The sequence below is a fragment of the Silurus meridionalis genome, chromosome 13 (genome assembly GCF_014805685.1).
Source record: "Silurus meridionalis isolate SWU-2019-XX chromosome 13, ASM1480568v1, whole genome shotgun sequence".
In the NCBI taxonomy this organism is placed as follows: Eukaryota; Metazoa; Chordata; class Actinopteri; order Siluriformes; family Siluridae; genus Silurus; species Silurus meridionalis.
The window spans coordinates 9,917,880-9,942,097 of NC_060896.1; the positions used below are offsets into that span (position 1 = coordinate 9,917,880).

Sequence of the window (24,218 nt, forward strand, 5' to 3'; positions counted from 1 at the left end):
GAAATAGCACCATCAAGACAAACAAAGCATCAAAACTGGTCCAGGACGAATCTTCTGAAAAGGTTGGTTATAAAAATATTCCAGAAACAGATCATGGAATAAAATTCAATAATATGGAGTGGCCTTGAATCTGTTTGGAGCATGCCAAATACTGCATAAACCCTATAATGAGAGCATTAGTCAGAGAAACAACTAAGAGGCCAAAAAGAAGCTGAAGAGATCCACAGATCAGATGCGAGAAAAAAGAATGAATGCAGCCTGTGGAAAAGTGTTTTATTAAACAGTAGCAAGACGAAAGCCATTAGTGAAAAAAGCAATGTGTTTGAAGTTTATCACGTTTAACAAATGAAGAAACAAGAACCGTTTCATTTCCAGGATGTAACACTATAAAATGCTTGCTTTAAAGGTGCGGGCTGAATTCATATGTACAGCACTACTACATAAGTAACACTACATCGACTAAAGTTTGTGGACACCTGATCATAAGATTTGTATGTGCTTTTTGAACATTCCATTCCACATTTAGTCCTCCCCTTTTTTTTTTTAATAATAACTATTCATCTAGGAGGATGTTACTTTAGATTTTAGAGAATGGCTGTAGAGCTGTATGCTCATCCACTGACAAGGGAGCTAGTAAAGATGTTGTGGAGACTGATGTAGGGTGAGGCGGCCTGGAGTGCAGCAAGCATTCCAATTCATTTAAAAGCTCTAAAGCAAGCCACTCTAGATTTTCCACTTCTAACTTTGCAAACCATATCTTCATGGAACTCACTTTGTGCACAGGGGCATTGTCATGTTGTAACAGGTTTGGGTCTCTCAGTTCAAGTGAGAGAATTTAACATATTTTGTCAGAGCTCTAAAACAGGCTTCTTAAGATCTTCCACTCCAACCCATGTAAAGCATGTCTTCGTAAAGGACTGCATTGTGCACAAGGGAACAGGTTTGGTTCTCCTACTTCAAGTGAAGGGAAAATTAAATGCTAAAGCATTCAACGAAAATCTATACATTTGTGTCCAACTTTGTGGTAATATTCTGGGAAAGAAGCATATATGGTTTAATAAGTCAGGTGTCCCAATACTTTTGTGCATACAAGGCATTTGCCTGGAGGGGAAAAAAGAAAATCAGCCACATGCCTCAGCTGCTCCATCTGCCTGGCTCAGGAGGCTCCGCTATGATCCTCATCATCATCCATGTTGCCTTCTGAATTTACATCAGCCAACTTGGCAGAAAAAGAGGGGTCCATTGATTCCACTCTAGCTTGTCAAAGAAATTTTTTTCACAAAACGTCACACTTAATTTATAAGTGTGGACTGCCTGAGTGGGCGCCAAAATGTACACGCTTCAGAGGCTTCATAACACAAATTATCCCTATAAATACGGAGCAAATATAGTGATCATTTAAATTATGCGGAGACTTAGTACAGACTGGCCTGCCTGTTCTAGGAGTAAGACTAAATATAATTTAGCAAGCATTCAGTAGGGGCAGCAGGCTGATAGCTAAACACCACCACTCCAAATGTGCTACAACATTAAGACATTATCTGTTGAGGGGATTATCCAGCAAGCTAGAATATTTGGTGAAAAAAACTATAATGTTCGAGATGACATAAGAGGAAAAGAATGATACCAAAGAGGTCCTTGTATATGTTTGATCCAACTCTTGATTCATCATTTATTTTGGTGTCTGCTGCATGGCACAAGCAAGGCACAAGAATCTTGTATATACAGATGATTCCACATCCAAGTCAGCAAAACTAGTCGTGGGTGGAATGGAAAAGATGCTGAGGTTTGGTTCATGTGTCTCAGAGAACACACACTTTTGCCCTAGTAGGGCAAGAGAGGGATGGATATACAAACAGACACACAGACAAACAAGCAGGCAGGCAGACAGTGGGTGGAAATTGTAATTGTTATGGCTAAACTATAGACTTTGGCATCTCTGAACCATTCCCAGACAAACTCTTGTGCCTGCAGACAGTCAATGGAAATTTTTATCTGGGTCAGACCAACTCTTATTCAAACACAATAGACTCCTGACTAAAGAATACCCTGAAAGTGTCTGACAAAAAGCAGGAGGTTATTGCAAATGACCATTCCTCATCCACCAGTCCCTAAATTACTAGGGACTTTCAGTTTGTACCAAAAGGGAACAATAAATCAAAAAAGGAGTGACAGGAAGAAAGGCTGTGCTCAAGACAAAAAATATGAAATATGCATGTGAATCGATCCATCTGTCTCGAACACAGGAAAAGTTTGCACGCTTCTCGAAAGAAAATAGATCTGCTCTTTGTTAACAACAAAAAAATAGGGTAGAGAGAAAGGCATGTTATTTCAAATTCTCTTCAAGAAAGTAAACAAGACAGGTGGAATAAGCAAAAAAGAAAAAAAAAGAGAAGATATTCAGAGTATGATTGAGACAGAGCAACACAATAAAAACACAAACCTTAATCATTCTGTTCATATGGAATAGAAAAACATTTGTGAATTGAATCAGTTTGTGTTGTGAATGTTTTATCTTTTACAGCCTAATATGGCTTTAATGTGATTAGCAGTCTACTGAAATGTGGCACAGCAGACTGCAACAAGCCCGCAGGTGCGTGATAACTGATGCGTATCGACTTCTATAAACAGCTAGTACACTTCACCACCCCATTAATTTAAGAGCTAATGCAAACAAGTCTGTGTCTGGGGGAAACAAAAAAACAGATGGTATGCCAGCTCTCTTGCTCTTTTCCCCCTCATCTAACTTGTTCCAAAATTCTAGCTCTCCTGTGTGCAGCCAAAGTTTTGCCTGCTGTGGTGATGAATAATTCTAACATGATTGAGACTCGGAGGATTCCTGACAGCTAACCAGGACCCTCATTTATAAACACAGCTCCAGGTGATCAACTGAGTTCAGTTTTTCGATCTCAAACTTGTTATCGGCTGATTGCTAACGAACACACGTGACGCACATGCTCAAGTCCTACTGCTCTCATGAACTTAAACGCAATGAGCCTTCATCCTTTCTCTGCTGAAGGACGAGTTGCAGGTAAGTGCACCATAATGTAGTGTAGCCTGGGACATCCCGTAAACATTCAAGAGTGTCCGTCACTCAGGATAATGGGGTGTGAGAGGTGCAATGCCTAAGCAATAAGTCAAGAACGTCAGCGAAGGCTCATGATGAAAGTAACAGGGAGGGGGTTGTAGACGTTTCTGTGAATACCTACACCTAAAAGAAATGTGAGTTGCCTTAAATATTCTTACAAATTTTTCATGATATCAGGTTGTTACTTGTCAGGTTGAATGCCTTGGGCAAAACAGCAAGTAAACATGAAATAAATAAAGAAAACAGCCCAAATAGCTATTTGGAAAAGAGTTCAGATTCAAGAATGAGCAAGTGAGAAACACAGAATCACAAAGTTGACATGCAGACAAGCTGAGCCAGCAGAATGGTAAAAACAACAATAATAACAACAATACAGGAACAAGTACTTAATGCAATAATGCTACATGATGCATATGGATCACCTAAACCAGTGGTCCCCAAACGTTTTTGCTCCACGGCCCGGTTTAATGTCGGACAATATTTTCACGGACCGGCTTTTAAGGTGTGGCGGATAAAATCGTTTAGAATCAGATAATAAACAAAACGGAAATAATGTAAGTTATGTATTCTTTCTGTGCGGTCTGGTACTAATTGACCCACGGACCGGTGCAGGTCCGTCGCCCGGGGATTGGGGACCACTGACCTAACCCACATTAATTTTGTACAGTATGTCCCCGACTTGTGTCACATTTGTCACATTTAAATTCTATGCACTTTGAACTTTTAGAAATGCGAACAATTCACGGAATTAGCGCACGTGTCTGCCGAACATTGTCTCATGTATGCAACCTCTGCAGCAGAAAAGCAGCGGTGATGTGAACAGGACTGCTAAGAAGCAATAACCATGAAAACAAAAGTGAAAATACACTGATCAGGCATAATATTATGACATTATAACGTTATGACTGGTGAAGTGAAAACACTGATTATCTCTTCATCATGGCACCTGTTACTGGGTGCGATTTATTAGGCGGCAATAAACAATTTGTCCTTAAAGTTGATGTGTTAGAAGCAGGAAAAATGGGAAGCGTAAGGCTTTGAGTGAGTTTGACAAGGACTAAATTGTGATGGCTAGACGACTTGGTCAGAGCATCTCCAAAACTGCAGCTCTTGTAGGATGTTCCCGGTTTGCAGTGGTCAGTATAAACAGTGGTCCAAGGAGAAACAGTGGTGAACCGGCGACAGGGTCATGGGCGGCCAAGGATCATTGATGCACGTGGGGAGCGAAGGCTGGTCCGTGTCGTCCGATTTAACAGACGGGCTCCTTCAGCTCAAATTGCTGAAGAAGTTAATGCTGTTATTGCACAATGGTTCAAAACTGTTTTAGCAGCAAAAGGGGGACCAACACAGTATTAGGCAGGTGGTCATAATAAGCCTGATCAATGTAACTGAGAAACTGGACCGAGGCGAAAACATGGAAGACGTCGCTCACTCGCATAAATCGTTCAACCAACTGCACAATTCTAAAGAACAAAGACAAGATCATGGAATATGTGATGTCTGCTGTTCCAATTAGGCCAACAATAATATTGAGTTATTGAGAGTAAAAATATTTAATTTTACCGTTTTGAGCCGTTTTTATGCATTACATTGTATACTTGTGTCAAAGGTGTACAAACCTTACTTGGTTAGATTACAAAAAAAAATAAGACTCACAAACATGCTCCCGGAAGGGAACTCGTACGCTAGTCAGGGACTTGCTGTTCTTTTGACTAACAAATGCATTTTTACTCTGCAATTATCCCTCAAATTAAAACCATTTTTTGTTTACCCATATTAACCAATAATACAAGTTTGTCTTTAACCTTCCCATCCCCTTGCACATACATGTTTATGTTGGCAATACCTCACTCACTTTTAGCATATGCTTTCTCCAGGTCAGAGCTGCAATGAAACCTGGAATCCTGGAGTCATGAAGCCAAGACGGGACTCCATCTCAGGCCACCATGTACAAACACATTCACACACTTATTTAAACCTAGTGGCAATTTATAATTTTAGCCAATTTATAAACTGAGCCAAATCGCAACATTAACTATTAAGGTCTATTTTATTTATGCTTTTTAATGACTCACAGACTAGAAGTTAACATAAAGAGAAAAACTTCGATAAGCATAACCAAACCAAGCTCAGGATCGAAACCAGAAGCCATGAGGTGGTAAAACTTCCTGACGCCATGTTTCATGAAGTCTTCAAGAACTCATGGAAAAGCAGCATAACTGTATCAGATTGCATTAGCCTTTCAAAAACTGTTGCCATTTCTTAGTTCATAAAGGAACTCATAGCAAGTTCTATTTTGGGTAATGTCACTTTTAAGACACATACTTAATTTTTATGGCATTTTATACTAGTGCACCTAGTGGAAACATGGCCTGTACCTTCCATGGCTCGCCTCTCCTTTCTATTAAAAGAAAACCGACTGTCGACTACTATCCTGGTTTGATTGATCCAAATGTGTCAGACTTTAGTCTCGAAAAGCCCTAATTAGCACCTGGGCCTCGCTCATTATCAGCAGATCCTAACTTTTAGACATTCTTCAGTCTTGTAACTAAACACCTTTTGTATTATAAACCATGAATAGCCAAAAAAAAAGAAAAAAAAAAAAAGAAAAAAAAAGAAAAAAAAAAGAAAAAAAAAAAGAAAAAAAAAAAGGGGGGGGGGGGGGCCCTTAAACAAATCACTAACATTAACTGTCAAATGTCAATTAATTAAAATATGGGGACATTAATATAATTTCACAATGAAAAAAACAAAAACAAATATAAAAAAATAAACATTTTTTAAGGGCTTCCTTGGGTCAATACTGCAAACCGAACAAATCGTTGTCATTGTAATAATTTGGGGTAAAAGTATATTGTTCTTTTTTGCATATTGATCGGCAACTGATGTTAAAAGGTCGCTTTAAAGAAAATAATAAGTCTTTAATCACCACCAATGCTGATGTGAGGATGTGCTGACGATGCTTGGGGTCGCAGTGTGAGCGTATGTGGATGTGGGTTGGACCCCATGTACAGTATGTGACGAATGACCGTAGGACAGCTGATTAGTTTTCACAGTGATTAAGCGAGTGCCCTCGCTGCTTGTGGGAATTATCTGAATGGGGGTCCATATTTCAGCAGGGTGTCATTATCCCTTATAGATGACTTATGAGATTTAATAAACTGGCTGTTCAGCTGCATGCTGTTTGATGAGACCATGGAGCAGATAAATAAACACAAACACACATATATACACACACACACACACACATAAATGGATCCCACAATTCACCACAGTAATAATGGCAACAGCTCAATAAAGTGCCCTTGTGTGTGTGTGTGTGTGTGTGTGTGTGTGTGTGTGTGTGTGTGTGTGTGTGTGTGTGTACGTTCCTTAAACCCACCGGAGCTGAATCCTCACCACACAACTATGAGTGACATCCTTATTTTTAATAAATATAGGAAACTTCGGCAGCACTCCCAGGGGTAATCAGGAGCAATCAGCGAGACGCACACAGAAGCTCTGTCTCTGAGGAGGAGCTCGCTGCATGTCTCTGCTTGCTTAAGAGACCGATTACAGCACTGTCAGCTTGATCGGCACAGCAGGGGCCCGAACCTGACTACGGACTAAGAAAAGGAAAAAAAAAAAAAGAGAAGTACCTACAAGACCAGCAAATGCGCTTTATGCTGACTCACCGTGTATGGCAAAAAGTTTACTTCACGTTTACCATCATAAATCGAAATTCTTTCATTTCGCCAGTGTGTAAAACCTCTACTGTTGAAAGAAAGGCAAGAAAGGTGAATATTTGGAACCTTATTCAGAGATGGAAAGTAATGACATCTACATTTTCAAGCCACCTTTAGTTTCAATCTATTTGGTGACATGATTAATATTTTTTCTTCTCATAGCATGCTGTTTTCAGCCCAACAACCTATTTATTGTCATTGTGTGACTTTTTCAACCTACTACTGTTCATTTCCTAGCTATCATGCACCAAAGTCGTAGGTTAGCCTACAAAGCTAACAATGAGAAAGGCAGAATGCAACAAGAAGGTATGGGGCTAACGTGGATGAGACAAAGGGAGTCAGCGATGTAAACATGACTGAGAACAGAAACATTCCTGATCACCATTTTTTTTTATTCTTTTTTTGAAAACATGAGTATCTGTGCTTCTACTTAAATGAAGGATGTGTGTACCATCTTTGGTGTAAAGTCAAGACTAAAGCGCAGAACCACACTATTGGCATTGTGGGTAGCGTGTAACCAAAAACATGTTAATTAAATGGAATGTAATGGATTTTTAAATTCAGATTTTGGTCAGTGTGTCCCTATAAATTCTTCTGCTATATCAGCACTGGATATTTATAATGATGAAGGGAAGTGCAGGCTAGCACTTCTGCACATGACTGCACATCTGCTAATGAATGTAGAGAGTCTAGGTGCTGGCAGGACACGCTGCTAAGTTACATTTTAAAATATTTCATCAGAGTGACTGAATTTAGCGAATACCTCCAGAGAGCTGCTCAACTGTACAGCGAGCTCGTACACCGCGCATAATCGAGGTTGCTTTGCCGTGGACTAATATGGCGGTCAGATGGATGATAAAATAGGTAACCCTGAGGGCGAGAGAGTGTATATGCTGTATTTTTTTTACACCTCCACCTCAGAACAAGTCAAAAGCACAACGGGGCAGGAAGCTAATTCGCACCAATGCAAGAACGCCACAGGGCTCGCAAGAAAGCAATCTTTCTCAGGAAAAAAAAACCTCACACCAAAAGACCCTGTCAGAAACTATCAGAACATTCCTGACCCAGAGAATGGAGTGTGTCCCTGAGGGACAGAAGAGACAGCTTGTCACTGGATGCCTGTACCATTAACGTCTGTCATAGTCAGTCAGAGAAACACACGTACCTCACCATCCAAGCTTTTTTCTTTAGAATGGTCTCATCTCTGTCAATAAGCCTAAGAAAATTATTTAGTGGTAATGGCCTTGACAACAGGAAAACAATAGGGGGGGAAAGATACAATTCTCATCCATCTGTCAGTCAGATAATAAAGGGATGAAGACAGGCAATTTTAGAGAACTATGAGATTCCTGGGGCTTGTTTAAATTCAGCCGGTCCAATAATCATATGGCTTAAAGGCATAAAGTAAAGCCATAGACAATTCTCAATCCAGTGTCCCATAATAGAATATAAGGGCATGAATGGAGCTGGGAGAGCAGAAATGCACCACTGCATGTCTGATTACAAACTCAATGTACGATGGTTATAGCTGATTCTATAGAGAAATGCTTCCTCTGCATCCTTAATCATGTCTCTATATTATATACTTTCTCTCTCTCTCTCTTTCTTTCATAATATACACATATACATACCAATATTTTATTGTTTAAGCAATAAATAATCCTCCCACACACTGAAAACATTTGCAATAATAGAGATGAATTTTGTGTAAATTCGTAGAAATACAGTACACTATCACATTTATAGTACATATTGTACAGTACAGCATACAGTTCTCTAGTAGCGTAGCCTATGCATAGTTTCTCTGCTTGTTTATCGGTAAAAGCTAAAAGGCTGAGAGATTGGTTATGCGACAAATGCAATTCCGGGGGCGTGAGATTCGAACTACGGTAAAGCAGGGGATTTGTGTACACACACACACACACACACACACACACACACACACACACACACACACACACACACACACTATATGGACAAGTATTGAAACACCTGACCTTTACATTCATATGTAGTTCTTCCCCAAACTGTTACCACAAAGTTGTAGGCACACAAATGTATAGGACGTCTTTGGATGCATAATAATAAAATGTTACGTTTACGTAAACTTGGAAACCCAAACCTGTTCCAGCATAGCAATGCTCCTATGCACAATGTGAGTTCCATGTATATATGGATTACATGGTTTGGAGAGTGGCTTAAATTTTATGGCCCAAACACCATCAGTAGGACTGACCAACCTAAACTTTCTTTCGGCTTCTCCCGTTAGGGGTCGCCACAGCGGATCCTCCGCACGTTTGATTTGGCACATGTTTTACGCTGGATGCCCTTCCTAACGCAACCCTCCCCAATTTATCCGGGCTTGGGACCGGCACTGAGAGTGGCTGGGGATGGTTCCCTGACCGGGAATCGAACCCGGGTCGCAGCGGTGAGAGCGCTGCATCTTAACCACTAGACCACCAGGGGAGTTTCCATTAAGTGTATGTGGATATTAGATCTTTTGTCCAATCAGATTTGAGCCTCTATGTGTTGCCATGTCAATCTAATCTGCCCAGGGCCATCACACTCAGTAGTGCTATCCCATGTACCTTAGATTATATTAGCAACGGTTCTGTTTCTTTACCCAATCATATTTTAAATTCTCCTTACAGGGCCAGCTAGCTGGCCCAGAATATCGTCAGCATTTTTCCGTCCTCTGATTGGTTGGCCAGAGGGACAATGTTAAAGCCAGGTTCGACTGACAAAACACATCTGTAGAGCACTGCACACATTAATACATCTGAGTTAGACTTTTTTATGCCCACAATGGCTGACAGTGAAAGAGAAATTGATTTGGTCTCTCATTCTTAAAAATCCATTTTCAAGGCTTTTCTAGAAAAGCTAGACATTGTGAGGTCAGCCCACCCCGAAGCTAGCTAGTTTGTCTCAGCCTGGGAAAGGGTTTGTTTGCCGCTTCCAGACCAGTGAATACGAGTGGTACCACTGGATTACAGCCTCTGAGGAGTGGTGCAAATTATAAGTATGCATCTCTGGTAAGTAGGTTGGATTTCATTTACATTTTAATGTTTTTGTTATGTTATTAGATAAATATTGATTCTAAACTGCTCCAGATGATGTAGGTGGCACAGTTGCGGTTGTAGTGTAGAGTTTTGGAGCTTGCTTTAGTAAAATGGTATTCACCCTCCATATGTGAAATGCCTCTCTCTCTGTAATGCCACGTGCTGTTATATTGTGTTTTTGTACAGTTTTGATGTTTCTATAATTGCGACGTGATAGTGGTGATATTAAGAGGTGGATTAAGTTGGGTATGTAAGTCCCCACTGAAGGCCCAGATACCAAATGCATGGCCCGCCACTGATACATACATCTATAATTCTAGAAATGTCCTACTTTTTTTCAATGAATTTGGATCTTCTGCAATAGAAATAGGAAAGCACTCAAATCCTGACAGCGCCATTCATGCCCAGGTGTCCTTGAGAACAATGATAGCCATGTTCTCATGGTGGGATGGATAGCATTCTCATTCTTCTGTCAATCAGAGCAACACTAGCCAATTAAAGGCTTTTGTGGAAAATATACAGTGTTTGGAGTTTTAGGTGTAATGCCTTGGGGGGGGGGCGCTTCCTAGATGGCACCTTGCACAATGCTAAATAGCTAGTGGGTATAAAAATAAAACAATGGAAGAAAATGAATTAGAAAATCCAGTGAAATAAATGCTCAGGAGAATTAATTACACCGAGAGTAAAGCATGCATAACAAATCGTGTAGCGAGAGTCATCGAATGAACTTTCCCTTAATGCATGAACAGCATCGCCAGAGTCTGTAGTAGTTTTCAAACAATGTTTAGACCTATTTCTTCCATGAGTACTTAAGTACAAGTTTTTAAATTGAATATTTTTTACTACATGAAACAATATCAGGATTTGTTTATTGATAGAGACTTCTGTAAGTCACTCTGGATAATGGCATCTGCCATATGCTAAAAATGTACATGCAAATGAAAAAAAGATATAGCTAAAAGGTAACCCATTTAGAAATAGAGGTGGCGGGATGGGTAGGTAGCACTGCATCATTTAGGGCCCCTAGTTCATTCCTGAGCATGGGGTTTCAAAACACTACAATTATCATATTGTAGTGTTGAAATAACTGCTATAGATGGCTTTTACGTGTCTTGAACCATATCCACCACCTATAAAACCCATATTCCCCATGTTCTGCGGGTACACAGAGAAGAACGCTTTTTCATCACATTCTCATATACGGCCTCTATGCACAAATATTCTCACACACAATCATGCTCAATCTATAATATCCACTCAGTCAGGAGCAGCCTTGATTTCAAGTACCCTGCATGCTACAGTAGCTGATGATGGAAAAGGTCGAGAGAGTCAAACTCATATACGGTGTTTCACATCACTCCTAATATCCGAGCACCGATCCTAATTAGTAACGGAGTGCATTATTAACATTGTTGAAGTGAGCAGTGCCGTTCCCAAAGGCTTCTCCTGAATGCAAAATTAGCCTCGCTGGAATTTACTGACGACCTGCGAGTTAAAGTTTGGATTCGTGATTTAAAGTTAATGTCTCAGGAGCATATCAGCCACACAGAGAGTCGAGACAGCAGCGGTAGAGTTTAAGCCAGAACATTTCTCCCGTGGTTCGCTCTGTCTCTGCTCATCCGTTGCTCAGCTGTATGGGGATGACAGGGGCGGACGCTTCAGGCTGCACATAAGAAGCCAAATTAAAGCCTGCAAGTGCCGTTTAGGCACGGAAGGACCGGAGCTAATATAAACGTGCCCCCTGTGGGAATTTATCTTTTTAAACCAATGTAATCAGCATGCCCTTGATGTAATTTTAGTATTTCTAATAGAAGCATCAATGACCACTGATGTGCACCAGCTAAAGTGAGGTTTATACTGTACATGTGCATCAATCTGACTATAAAGTGAGACAGAGTCGGAGCTCAATAATAGGATGAAATGTGCAGTCAGGACAAAATGATACATCTTCAGAATAAATAAATCAATGAGTGCTGCTATAACTAGTGACAAGACACCTTTTCAGGCTGGTTCACATAAAAAGAAAAGAAAAAAAAACCTTTCTTTTTCCTTTCCACCCAAATTACAATGAACTCAATTATTTTAGAGAACAGACAGAAACGATGCGTTATGTATAAATGACAAAACATTACGCACATGGATTTGAATTCATTACACAAACAAAGGGAGATACTACTTATTCCTGTCACAAAAAAGGTACAATCAAAAGAAGATTTTAATATAGTATTTTCTCTCAAAAGACACAAAAGAAATGATTTACATTCCCACACTGTCATCCTGAAATTATCACTAGGCACACAATACCCAAAAGGAAGGAGAAAAAGGGAATTCGGGAGTGTAGAACAGTTTGGTTAGGACAGTTTGTCTCCTTCAGCATCTTGTTCTAGACCAAAGTAAGCCATAGTTTCAGAACTGGAGGTTTTTTTCACATTTCAAAATCATCTACTAGATGCCATGACCACAAAAAAAAACATTTTATGGCATCTAATGGTCTTTGAAACCACCTAACAACCACCTAAAGATTACTGCATATGAGAAATAAGTTACTTATTAGATTAGATTTTTTTTGTTGCATCATCAACACGTTGTAAATCTAATTAAAAAAAACTTTATATAAATCAAATATATAAAGAATCTGATTGATGTCACCAGATGTTAATTGTAGGGATGCCAAATATTTTAAAAAGGTTAAAAAAAAAAGTAAGAGTGCTTTACCAAAGTACCCAAAGTAGTACTTATTGAATTACCGGTAGTCCCCTACTTACTATGGAGATATGTTATGACGACCCTTTCGCAAGTAAAAAATATCGTAAGTCGGAGATGGTACTATGACTGTGACAGTCTTTCCTGCTTCATGTTGATATATATTTTTCATTTTCTGCTCTAAACTGATGGCTTTCCTCTTCTTTTTGTTTTTTTTTTTACTACAAGCAGGAGACATACTTGGGCGCTTGGAAGACATGCTTTTATCACTAAAATTGCTGTGTGAAACCATTTGAAACAGAAAAAAATACACACTGAGAAACTTTACTCTGAGAGATACGCTCATCCTAGCTGCATGCACCATCACCATCATCATCGTTAGATTGAAAAATCACAAGTCGAACCATCATAACTCGGGGACCATCTATATGTGAACCCATAAAGGCAAAACTAATTCAGTTTTTATTAATTACTAATAAGTTATTAACAGCTTTCAGAACTTATCCAGTGGTGTACAGTAATGAATTAAATGTAATATGTTACTGTTTTTAAGTAGCTGTTTCATGTTTCTTTAATTTACTGAAGTATTTCCATTTTGGGAGACTTTAACTTCATTACATTTCAAAGTCAGATATCTTACTTTTTACTACATTTTGCGTAATCAGTCGTCCTGTTTTTATTTCTGAGTGGAGAAAAACTTTAGCATTTTAGCATTTAATTTAGTGATTATCTAACCTCATGCCTCGAGTGGAGCCGTTATTGTAGTTTTGTAGTAGCTGAGGCAGACCCAGCATGGCCTCGAACAGCAGGGCCAGTGAGCCTAGAGACTCCACGAACACCACCCAGTCGAGGAAGAGGAGTGTGAAGAAGGCACACAGCATCGTGAAGCCGAAACAGAACAGCAAGTAATCCTCAAATGCGCTCCATTTCCAAAAATACCGCACGTCCAGGTCTGTAAAATATAGACAAAAATAAATTGTTATATGCACACGTTTTTATATTCATAATAAAAGGTAAAAGCAACATTATAATATAATTAATAAGTGCATCTGGAAAATATTTACAGAGCTTCACGTTTTTTTTCACATTTTATGTTACAGCCTTATTCCAAATGGATTAAATTAAATAATTTCCTCAAAATTCTACAAACAATACTGACATAATGACAACGTGAAAGGAGTGTGTTTAAAATCTTGACAAATGTAAAAAAAAAAAAAAAAAACAAACACATGTACATAAGTATTCACAGCCTTTGCTCAATACTTTGTTGAAGCACCTTTGGCACTAATTACAGCCTCATGTCTATTTTTGGGCAGTTTCTCAAGTTCTTTTTTGCAGAACCTCTCAAGCTCCATCAGGTTGGATGGGAAGTGTTGATGCACAGCCATATTCAGATCTCTCCAGAGAGGTTCAATCGTGTTCAAGTCTGGTCCCTGGCTGAGCCACTCAAGGACATTCACAGAGTTGTCCTGTAGCCACTCCTTTGTAATCTTGGCTGTGTGCTTAGGATCGTTGTCCTGTTGGAAGAACCGTCGCACCATTCTGAGGTCCCGAGCGCTCTGAGGAAGGTTTTCATCAAGGAAGACTCTGTGCATTGCTGCATTTATATCTTTCTCTCGTGACTAGTCTCCCAGTTCCTGCCACTAAAAAACCTCCCCACTGCATAATGGTGCCACCAGCATGCTTTACTGTAGGGATGGTACTGGCCAGGTGATGAGCAGTATCTGGTTTCCTCCAGACATGACACTTCGCATTCAGGCTAAAGAGTTCAAGTGTTTTGTTTCTTATGGTCTGAGAAACTCCAGGCAGACTGTCGTGTGGCTTCCGTCTGAACACTTTACCATACAAGCCTGATTGGTGGTGTGCTGCAGGCAGGGAAGGTTGTCCTTCTGGAAAGTTCTCCTCTTTTTACAGAGTAACGCTGGAGCTCATTCAGAGTGACCATCTGGTGGTTCTAAACTTCTATTTACGGATAATTGAAACCATTATGCTCATTAGGACCTTCAATGCTGCAGAATTCTTTCTGCATCTCGAAACAATCCCGTCCCGTCCTTGGACTTCATGGCTTAATTTGTTCTCCGACACACCTGTCTAGGTGAGGTCAGATAATAAAATAGGTCCAAATAATGTACAAATCAATTGAATTTACTTCAATCAAGTTGTAGAAACATCTCAAGGATGATCAGTGGAAACAGGATGCACCTTAACTCAATTTTGAGTGTGATGGCAAAGGCTGTAAATACTTATGTACATGTGATTTCTTTCGTTTTTAAACCTTAAGTTTGCAAAGATTTCAAACATACTTATTTCACGTTGTCATTATGGTATTGTTTGTAGAATTTTGAGGAAAATAATGGACTTAATCCATTTTGGAATATGGCTGTAACACAACAAAATGTGAAAAAAAAAACACAAAAAAGTGATGTAAATACTTTCCGGATGCATTGTAGATTTTAGTTTACATGGTACACAGTGTCTATCATCTGGGTGATCATATTTAAAAAGTTTAAGGTAAGAAGATAGTAATGACTTGACTTTATTGGAAATTTGTGATTTTTCTAAACGTTTGATTATTTCCAAAGTGCACACTGATACTATTTGAACAAAAGTATTAGGACACCAGACATTTCCAGCCACATGTTTTTCTTTCCAAAACTGTTACCACAATTATATAGAAGTACATTTTCCCTTCACTTGAACCTGCAAACCTGTTCCTGCATGACAATGCCCTGGTGCACAGAGCAGTCTTCATGAAGATACGGTTTACATTGGTTGGAGTGGAAGATCTTGAGGGGTTGGCTATATTTATAATGCTACTAAACACCTTTGGTATGAAATTTAACACTGCCTCTCCACAAGTTTCCTCACTTTACAATTACCCTTGTGGGTGAATTAACCCAAATTTCTACAACCACACTTCAAAATCTAGATAAACATCTTCCTAAGATAAACATTTTCTAAACTAGCTCCGTTTACAAGAAAGTTCTTTATGTATCTACAATTACACACTGTCACCTACTTCTGGAATGTGCCCTGGAAGTCTTCTTTTTAAAACCACCTCGTATAATGGCAAATGCAGATTAATAAAAGTCTTTTCAAAGTGAAAAACCTCTGAAGCATTGACATCAGAGACTCCTTTAAAAATGCTAAATTAAATATCTCCTCAACAAAAGCTTTATCATAAGCAAACACTGCTAAATTGTTATGCAAAAAACATTGTTTAGTCGTTTATAATTCATATAAAGTCCCAGTCAATTAGCTTTTTACTGTAGAAAAATCATCCAATCAACCTTGAGAATTCAGCAGCACTACAGTCTTAGGAAAAACACATATCAGGTGTGTGAGCTGAAAAAACAAGGCTATGCTGTGGTTCTCCTGTGATTACACCCCTGATTTATCATGTGCATATGCAAATAAAGTGCTGTTCCTGTGTCAGTGAATGCAGCACAGGATGGATAACTCACTAACCCACTTTGTGATCAGATTCTCACAAGTCGTTTACATGCTACTTATCACGTTCATGACATACTGACAAGATCTATGACCTGCTTTCAAAGTCACTGATTGTATTCATGAGGCTGAGCCTGAATGTGCTGACAGAACTAGTGAAGAATTGATTGTTATATAAAGGAACATTAATTTTGGCTCCTGACATACTGTGGAGACTAAATACGGATATTGTGCACAGTTCCACTATCTATAGTTTGTGACACACAAGCACTTGAGACACCAAAAAAGGAGTTTGCCTTCTGATTTAGGGGAAATAAAAAGAATAACTAAAAAGTGGGCCTATCAATCGATTCAAATATTTATTCGCATTTAATCGCATGAGTTCACTTGTGATTAGTCGCAACTTAATCGCACATTTTTATTAATTATAAATGTACCTTAAATTCATACTTTTCAAGTTTTTAATACTCTAATCAACATTGGCATAGACAAATATGGAGACTTTATACAAATGTATGTTTATTATTAGTGAAACTAAACTCAACATAGAGCATGAAGACAAAGTTTTCTGGTAAATGTTTTAAAGTAATTATGGTGTTTTAAATGACCTTAATCATCAGGACACCAAATGGAACTTTTTCTATGTTTCCACACGGACGGTTTTAATTGCCGGGTGTGTGCACCATGGCATATTTTGGTGCTTGATTTGAGACATGGCGCATAGTAAAACAAATGTTTAGTGATTAAAAATTATTTTCCGGTGGAGTTTGTATTTTTTTATTATATCCGATTAATGAAAAGACTAAATGAGTGTTGCGTTGGAGGTTATATTTTTATATTCATTTATTTATTTTTATAAAAATGGTCGAATGCGCGCTGCGTTAATCACGCGTTATTAAAATTAGTGCCGTTAAAATGAATTTGCGGTAATATGTTATTACAAAAAATTTATAAACGTGTTATTTAATAGATAACAAAAAGAGTTCAGGTCTTTACTCTGTGACCTTGAAGCAGGTAACAAGTGAGAGTAAACAATGAATTCTGCACAATAGCAAAAAAGATCACACAAGGCATTGCCACACACAGCATTTGAGTATGTGACCAACTCACAGATAGAATTTGAATGGGAATTTAAATGGGAGTTTTAGCACTGCTAAGGAGCCTCTTAAATTTTCACCTGCGCATATATAACTGCATTGATCTGCACGAATATACCACCTCAGCAAGGCAATTGCAAATGAAAGCTTCATTTCACTTTAAATCAAAACATAAAACTAGCTGACAGCAGCAAAATGATGTGTCAAGAGACCCGAGGCACTTATCCTGTGCTCTCCTCCCATTCACTTTAATAGACATTAGCAGATGTGGAAAATACATCTGTATCAATTTCCTGTGGGCAAAAATTTTTCAAATATGACTTTCAAGGATGTTTAGAAGTTGTCAAAGAGAGATTTTTAGTAAAAGTAAGAGCTAAGGTGCTTCAAAGTCATGTTTGTTCTGTGTGTGTGTGTTTGGGGGTGCATATTTGATCCGCCACACCTACTTCGATCAAAAGATGGTACCATCAATATTGAAGGCTACAGCGTATAGCATAGATTTTTTCTTTTGAATAAAGAGTTATGGAATAGCTTTCCCATCAGTGGACTCAGACACAGTTCTGTGAGCAAAAATCTAAGAATATCTCATAGATTTGACCTTGTGGGAAAATTTGGCTCCCCCTCACAACAGAAACAAACTTTTAAAAAAAATTAATCTAACAAAAACAAATAAACATAAATAACTAACAACATTAAAAAACAAACAGCCAAAAAGTTACCTTCAGGTTATTAATGAACAATAAGATTTGGATGTGGGGTACAGCGTTATGAGCTGAACTATGTCAAAGGAAGTTCCTCACAAGGACAGGAAGACCAATGTGCGTTTTTGATCATTATGGCTGCTACAACAAGAACTTATATCAGTTTATCTGCAGTTATCAATAAAAATTATACTCAAAATATTAAGGTACTCTGAGTAGCCAGTAAACCGATACATTAACTGCCCTGCTTTCAGAAGGGGAAAGCAATCCAGAGAAAGAATCCCACATAATCTCTGGGAGAACACTGACCTCTGAAGCCATGGTAGACATTCACTGCCTGAAGTAACAGTAAGCTGCCCATTGAAAACATATCAGAGGTGGAAATGTACTTGTGCAAATTACATACACCAATCAAAAAACCATGCATAGTCTGGGTGTAGAAGAATATGAATATATTATTTGGAATGAATCGATAATGTACTCTAAACAGGCAGTTAGGAATAAAGTATGTGGATGAGAAGGGCAAAAAACAAAATACCACATTCCAGAATGTGGTCAAGAAATCGCACAATTCATTTTGAAAATATCCCATATATGTATAAACAACAATAAATGTACAAGTAGGTATTTAACTATTATGTTCACAGAGCTTTCTGACTAGTTCTTTTTTAAATAAAGTACATTCCTACATTTAATTTGAAAGTAGGGTTCAAATATTTAATCGCAAAACAGAACCACATACATCTAATCCACTAAAACTCCAAAAATACGTTCCAATATTATATACCTAGAGTATGGCAGAGTTATATTAATATGAGGTGATTTTAGGGTGTTTGTGGGGGGGTGTCTTTCATTTTAAAGTTTCATTACAACAGTTCCATATTGCTGTGCATAATAAATGAGTGTTGTACCTCGAAATGTATTAGTCAAATATTATTTCTTATTTTGAAGCCCATTTAAAAATATTGTAAATCATAAATTAGTAGCATCTGGCTAAAATTAATTTATGGAACAACAGACAAACATAAGGAAATGGCATTTAAAAAAAAAAATAAGTTTTTGGAAATGACAGACTGTACCTGGCTTTTAAAAAAACGTGGATTTTATATAGAATTTGCAAAATAAGTTTTTTTTTTATTGTTATTACACACTATATGGACAGAAGTATTTGGACACTTGAATTTTCCAACCATGTGTGGTTCTTCTCCAAACTGCCACCACAATTTTGGAGGCTCACAATTCTATGATGTGGTAAAATATTTTTTTTCCCCCCTTCAGCTTCATCTGAACTTGAAGACCCAAACCTGTTCCAACATGACACTGCACCTGTGCACAAAGTGAGCTCCATGAAGATATGGTTTAAGATGGTTTGGAGTGGACGCTCTTGAGTGGTCTGCTATAGAGCTCTGACATCAACCTGATTAAGCACCTCAGCGTCCAGCTGACGGCTCCCAGAGCATTAGAAATTAATGAGCACAAATCTTCAAAACCACACTCCAGTGGAACATCTTCCCAGGATAGTGGTGGTTATAACGGCAATTAAAGGAACAAAATATGGAATTCAAAAGGCACATACAAATGTTATGTTCAGGTTCACCCTAACCCTAACCCTAACCCTAACCCAGGTTTATCAGAGAGAGCAATGAGATATTTAAAACATTTTTAAGACAGGCTAGGGTGGCAAATGAATAATAAGGTACAGTCATAAGCCAAGGCTGCATCTTTTATATATATATATATATATATATATATATATATATATATATATATATATATATATATATATATATATATTATATACACACACTTTTTTTTTTTTTACTCAGGTTAAAACAAATTATAACTTTCGATGATCTTTTCTAACTGTGCCCCCAATTTCTTTAAAGCCTGAAGGCAGTTTGGAGGCACTCCAGTCTGGCTTGGGGGCTCAAAACTCTGCTGTGGATGAGACGCACTTCAAACACACACAAAGAGCAGGAAGGTGAGCGAAGCCTTCTCCTCTAAGCCATCCACAGATCAAATAGTTCAATTACAAACAGGGCTTCTGACTCAAAGCTATGAGAGAAACTTCTCTACAGCTCAAAAAGCCCCTCGTATCTGGACATAACAGCCCTTTTTTCAATCATCATCAGCAAAGCTGTCAGAGCCAATAGCTCTCTCATTCATCTACTAGCCTCGAGAGCTCACAGAAGTCAGTGTTTGCTGTTCACACTGCTCTGTAGGGCATGTCAATCTCAGCTGGACTAGCACAGGCCAGGCAAGCATTTAAGAATCGCCTGCATGAGTAAAGCCATCAAGGTTCTTCACAGTCAACCACAAACCTCCCCAAACCCCACAAACTGCACCATACCCTGAAAATCTCAGCCAATCAGGACTCTGCTGATGAATCTCTAAGGTATAAACCTTCTAAAATAGCTGGCCTAAAAATAACCCAATTCGGGTCAATTTGGAATCCATGCGCAGGATTCTATATAGACTAACCAAGTGAGTTAGGATGTTGACCCAGATTATTTATTTATTTATTTTTAAACAAGTTGAACTCATTGCCAATGGACTCAACAGGGATTCTAACAAGCCTAGTCAATCCTCTTACTAATGTGCATGACTGAAGAAAAGAGAAAAAAACAAAACACGAGTATAAAAAACCTTACATAATGGAATCTATTAAAAAAACCAAACAAAAACCAAACAAAACACAAAAAAACGGTAATTTGGATCAGTTTAACATATATGAACGAATAACACATTTCTAGGCTGTGGTATGCAAGTGTGAAATTATCGATAAATAAGGAAAATACAGTAACTCAATATGATATTTATGGCATTTGGCAGACACCAGTATCCAGACGGACTTACAATTATATCAATTATACAACTGAGCAGTGGAGGGTTAAAGGCCTTGCTCAAGGGCCCAGCAGTGGCAGCTTGTTGGAGTGGGGAATTGAATTTATGACCATATGATCAGAAGTCCAACTTCCTAACCACTGAGGAACTGATACCAATATAAACCATGAGTGATGAACATTGACAGATTAGGATAACAGTCAATAATCTAAGTATTATTGTAATCTAGTATTAATGGATATTAACCAACCTAGGTAACATTGTTAACTGTTAAATATATATGTACAAATTTCCCTTCATTTGAACCAAAAACTCCAGACATGTTTCAGCATTACTTCACCCCTTTGCATCAAGAAAGCTCTAAAAACTATGTACTAATCGAACATCAGTGCATCACTCCAAAATCTATTGGAGGTGTGTCTTATCTCATTTTCACTCTGCTTTGCTACTCTGTTAATTAAGTCAAAACCTCCAAGACTTCTGTGTAGATCCATTAACAGCATAATGGATCTAAAACCAAGAATGAAATATTCAACAAGCACAAATTAATTTGTCAATTTAAGGTCTTTTTAAACTTTTAGCCATACAAATGATGTCAAAAGTTTTCCAAAAAAACAGTTTTTTTAACTGCCAATTAAGCTATCTTACAGATAAAAAAAAAAAAACTAAATTTTCAAAGATTTAACACAATTATAAACCATATTAAACATGAAAAAAATATATATTTCTTGCATACGATTTCTGTTGGTTCCTGGTGGCACAGTGGAAAACTCCAGAAATCTTGCCAGCCAGTGCTTGTTCCTTTTTTGAATCCACATCCCTAATTCAGCATGCTGTGTGTTGTCCATTATCAACCCAGTTCAGGTCATGCCAACCTAACCACCTGACCTAACAGGTTATAAATATTACCTACTAGTGGCGTCTAATGACTACAAAAATATTATTAACATTTAAACCCCATTGTTTGTGCACCAAATTTCCAGATTGGGGCGTTATGATATAATTAAGGAGGGCACTCGCCAGGCCAGAGGCAGAGCCTGTAATAAATAATGCATTAAGCTGCAGGTCCAGAAATAGCTCTGCCTATTCGGAATATGTATGTATGTTCAGTCTACTCTCACATACATACATAAAAAAAGTCATAAATTCTTAGTCACCTTTTCAATGTGCTGTAAAAAGTGATCTAAATCAAGAGGTCTTTATTGACTGTATTGACTAAAATAGTGACTGTTATCCAAGATTTTTTTTTTTCCCGCAGAGTATTCACATACATTAGAACATTTATATTTGAGCCAAAAGTGATATTACACACTAATATTACACACACAAATCTGATCAAACACACGTGTAGCTCTCGTCGATTACAGAGGCGATACTATTGAGCCAGATGTATTGTATCTTGCAAACTCATAGGAGTTCATTCAATTATCTTTTGCTACAGATAGTAATAAAAGATAAAGTGGGATGAGAGGAGAGCAAGAAAAAGAGAAAGAGGGAGAGAGAGGATGTGATGGGGAGCACCCTCAACATGTGTATCATTCTATATTTATTGGTTACATTTCACAATCATATTGACACAGTATGAAAGCTGGGCCTTGATTTAATCAAAAACCAATAAAAACAGCTGGAAAGGCTTTTTTTTTTTTTTTTACTTTATACCAAAAGCCACTGTGGCTTGCAACTCAAAATGACAAACTGTGTCACATATGCTCAGATGCCTCACACACATACGCTCACACACACATACACACGCACATTCTTACTCAAAAATCAAGGTCATGGCTCCAATATTCTTTTGTGCCGTAGCTACTATAACTTATGTCTAGACACATCCAGCTTATGATCAAGTATGATGGGGGTTTGCCTTTGGTAAATACCACTTTGACCACATAGATGAAACAGTGTCTGTTGATGCCCCGGGACCTGCCTGATTAATCATGATGCTCATCTTCTGCCTAGAATGTATGCACTTGTGATTGGCTGAGGAAGATGTTCCTACATGGATACCACAAAAATCAGCATTTCCCTTTAACAGTTCGTACCCAAAATTCTTATTGTCATCAGTCAATAATTTCTGCAGATTTGTATTGGCTCAAAAAGACTGCCCTGTCCTTATCCCAGAACCCTTATTTAAACATAGAGGAGATTTAAATTTAGATTGTGCACAACAGTATTTAGAGGACAGGCATGAGTATAGATTTAAAAGCAGCTGTATGTGATGTGACCTTGGATTTCAGCACAGTTTCTTTGAGTGAAAACCCCACTGACTGATGTTTTGATGTAACCCTACATGCCGAACTGCCACTCAAAGTTAATATTAAATACACAGATAACACAGTACTACCTTCAGCATGAAAGTATCCCTGTGCACAAAGCCAGTTCCATGAAGATATGGTTTACATGGGCTGAATTGGAAGATCTCATGTGGCCTTCAACAGAGCTCTGACCTCAACCTTATTGAACACCTTTGGGATGAATTGGAGCACTGACTGCACGCTAGGCAGGCCTCCTTACTCTATATACCTGACCTTACTAGAACCCACCTATATAGCCTAATTAGCAACACAATTAACTCCTAAACTACATTCTAAAATGTAGTTGAACATCTACCAAGAAGAGTGGAAATTATAAAAGCAAATGGAGACCAAATATGGAATGGGATGTTCAGGGAGTTGGTAGATTAGTGGTTAAGGCATTGGAATTTGGATACTAAGTTCATGAGTTTAAATCCTAGCCACACAGAGCTGCCACTCCTGGGCCCCTGAGCAAGGCCCTTAACCCTATAACTGCTCAGTGGTATGAATGAGATAAATGTAGGTTGCTCCGGATAAAGGCGTCTGCCAAATGTTGTAGATGCAAAAAGCACATATGAATCAGAGTCAGGTGTCCACAAAATTTAGTCCATGTAGTGTTTATATATGATGTTCTGGATCAAGGGCATACAAGTTGTAGAAAATATAATGTAAAAAGCCATATACTTGAATTACAACCCAATATGTCGTAATTAATGTGATAATTACAACAGACTATTTGTGCAGCAAAAAAAAAAAGAAAAGAAAAATCTTAGCTCCAGTATTACAACCACCCTTAAATGAAAGAACATCAATTACAGGCCTTGTCACAGAAGAACATTAGAGAAATGTTCCTTCAGAGGGTACTCAATGGATCTCAATCAATAGTGGTTCAACTCTGCAGAGCCATCATGGAGAGCATTTTTACATCCTACAGCACTGTGTGCTTCATCTCTTTCTCAGTTCAAGAAACTATCACAAAGGGTGCCAAGATGAGGTTTGGATATCTGCTGTAAATCATATGCACCAAGAGAGATTTCTTGTACACACTAATCGAACTCATCAACCAATGCTTATAATGTTTATTCTGGGTTCTGATATTTTAATGTTGATAATATATTGGCCAATTTGTATAAGGATACTAGACTCCTGATAGATCACATCTTATCATTTATACATCATATTAGTGCTCCTGAATTGAAATTTTTTACCGTCTCTTGGTTGTAATGTATACTGTACAAAAAACACCTGGCAACCTCT

General features: G+C 38.2%; 1 protein-coding gene across 3 annotated transcripts in view; it reads right to left on the minus strand.

Moving 5' to 3' along the window:
* The window catches only part of si:dkey-246g23.2 (solute carrier family 66 member 2), a 66,585-nt gene that overhangs the window by 11,922 nt on the left and 30,445 nt on the right, over positions 1 to 24,218 (minus strand). For all 3 annotated transcript variants that reach the window (XM_046864801.1, XM_046864799.1, XM_046864800.1), the window contains one exon: positions 13,311 to 13,527. In XM_046864801.1, coding sequence (XP_046720757.1) covers positions 13,311 to 13,527 — 217 coding nt within the window. The remainder of the gene's footprint in view (positions 1 to 13,310; positions 13,528 to 24,218) is intronic.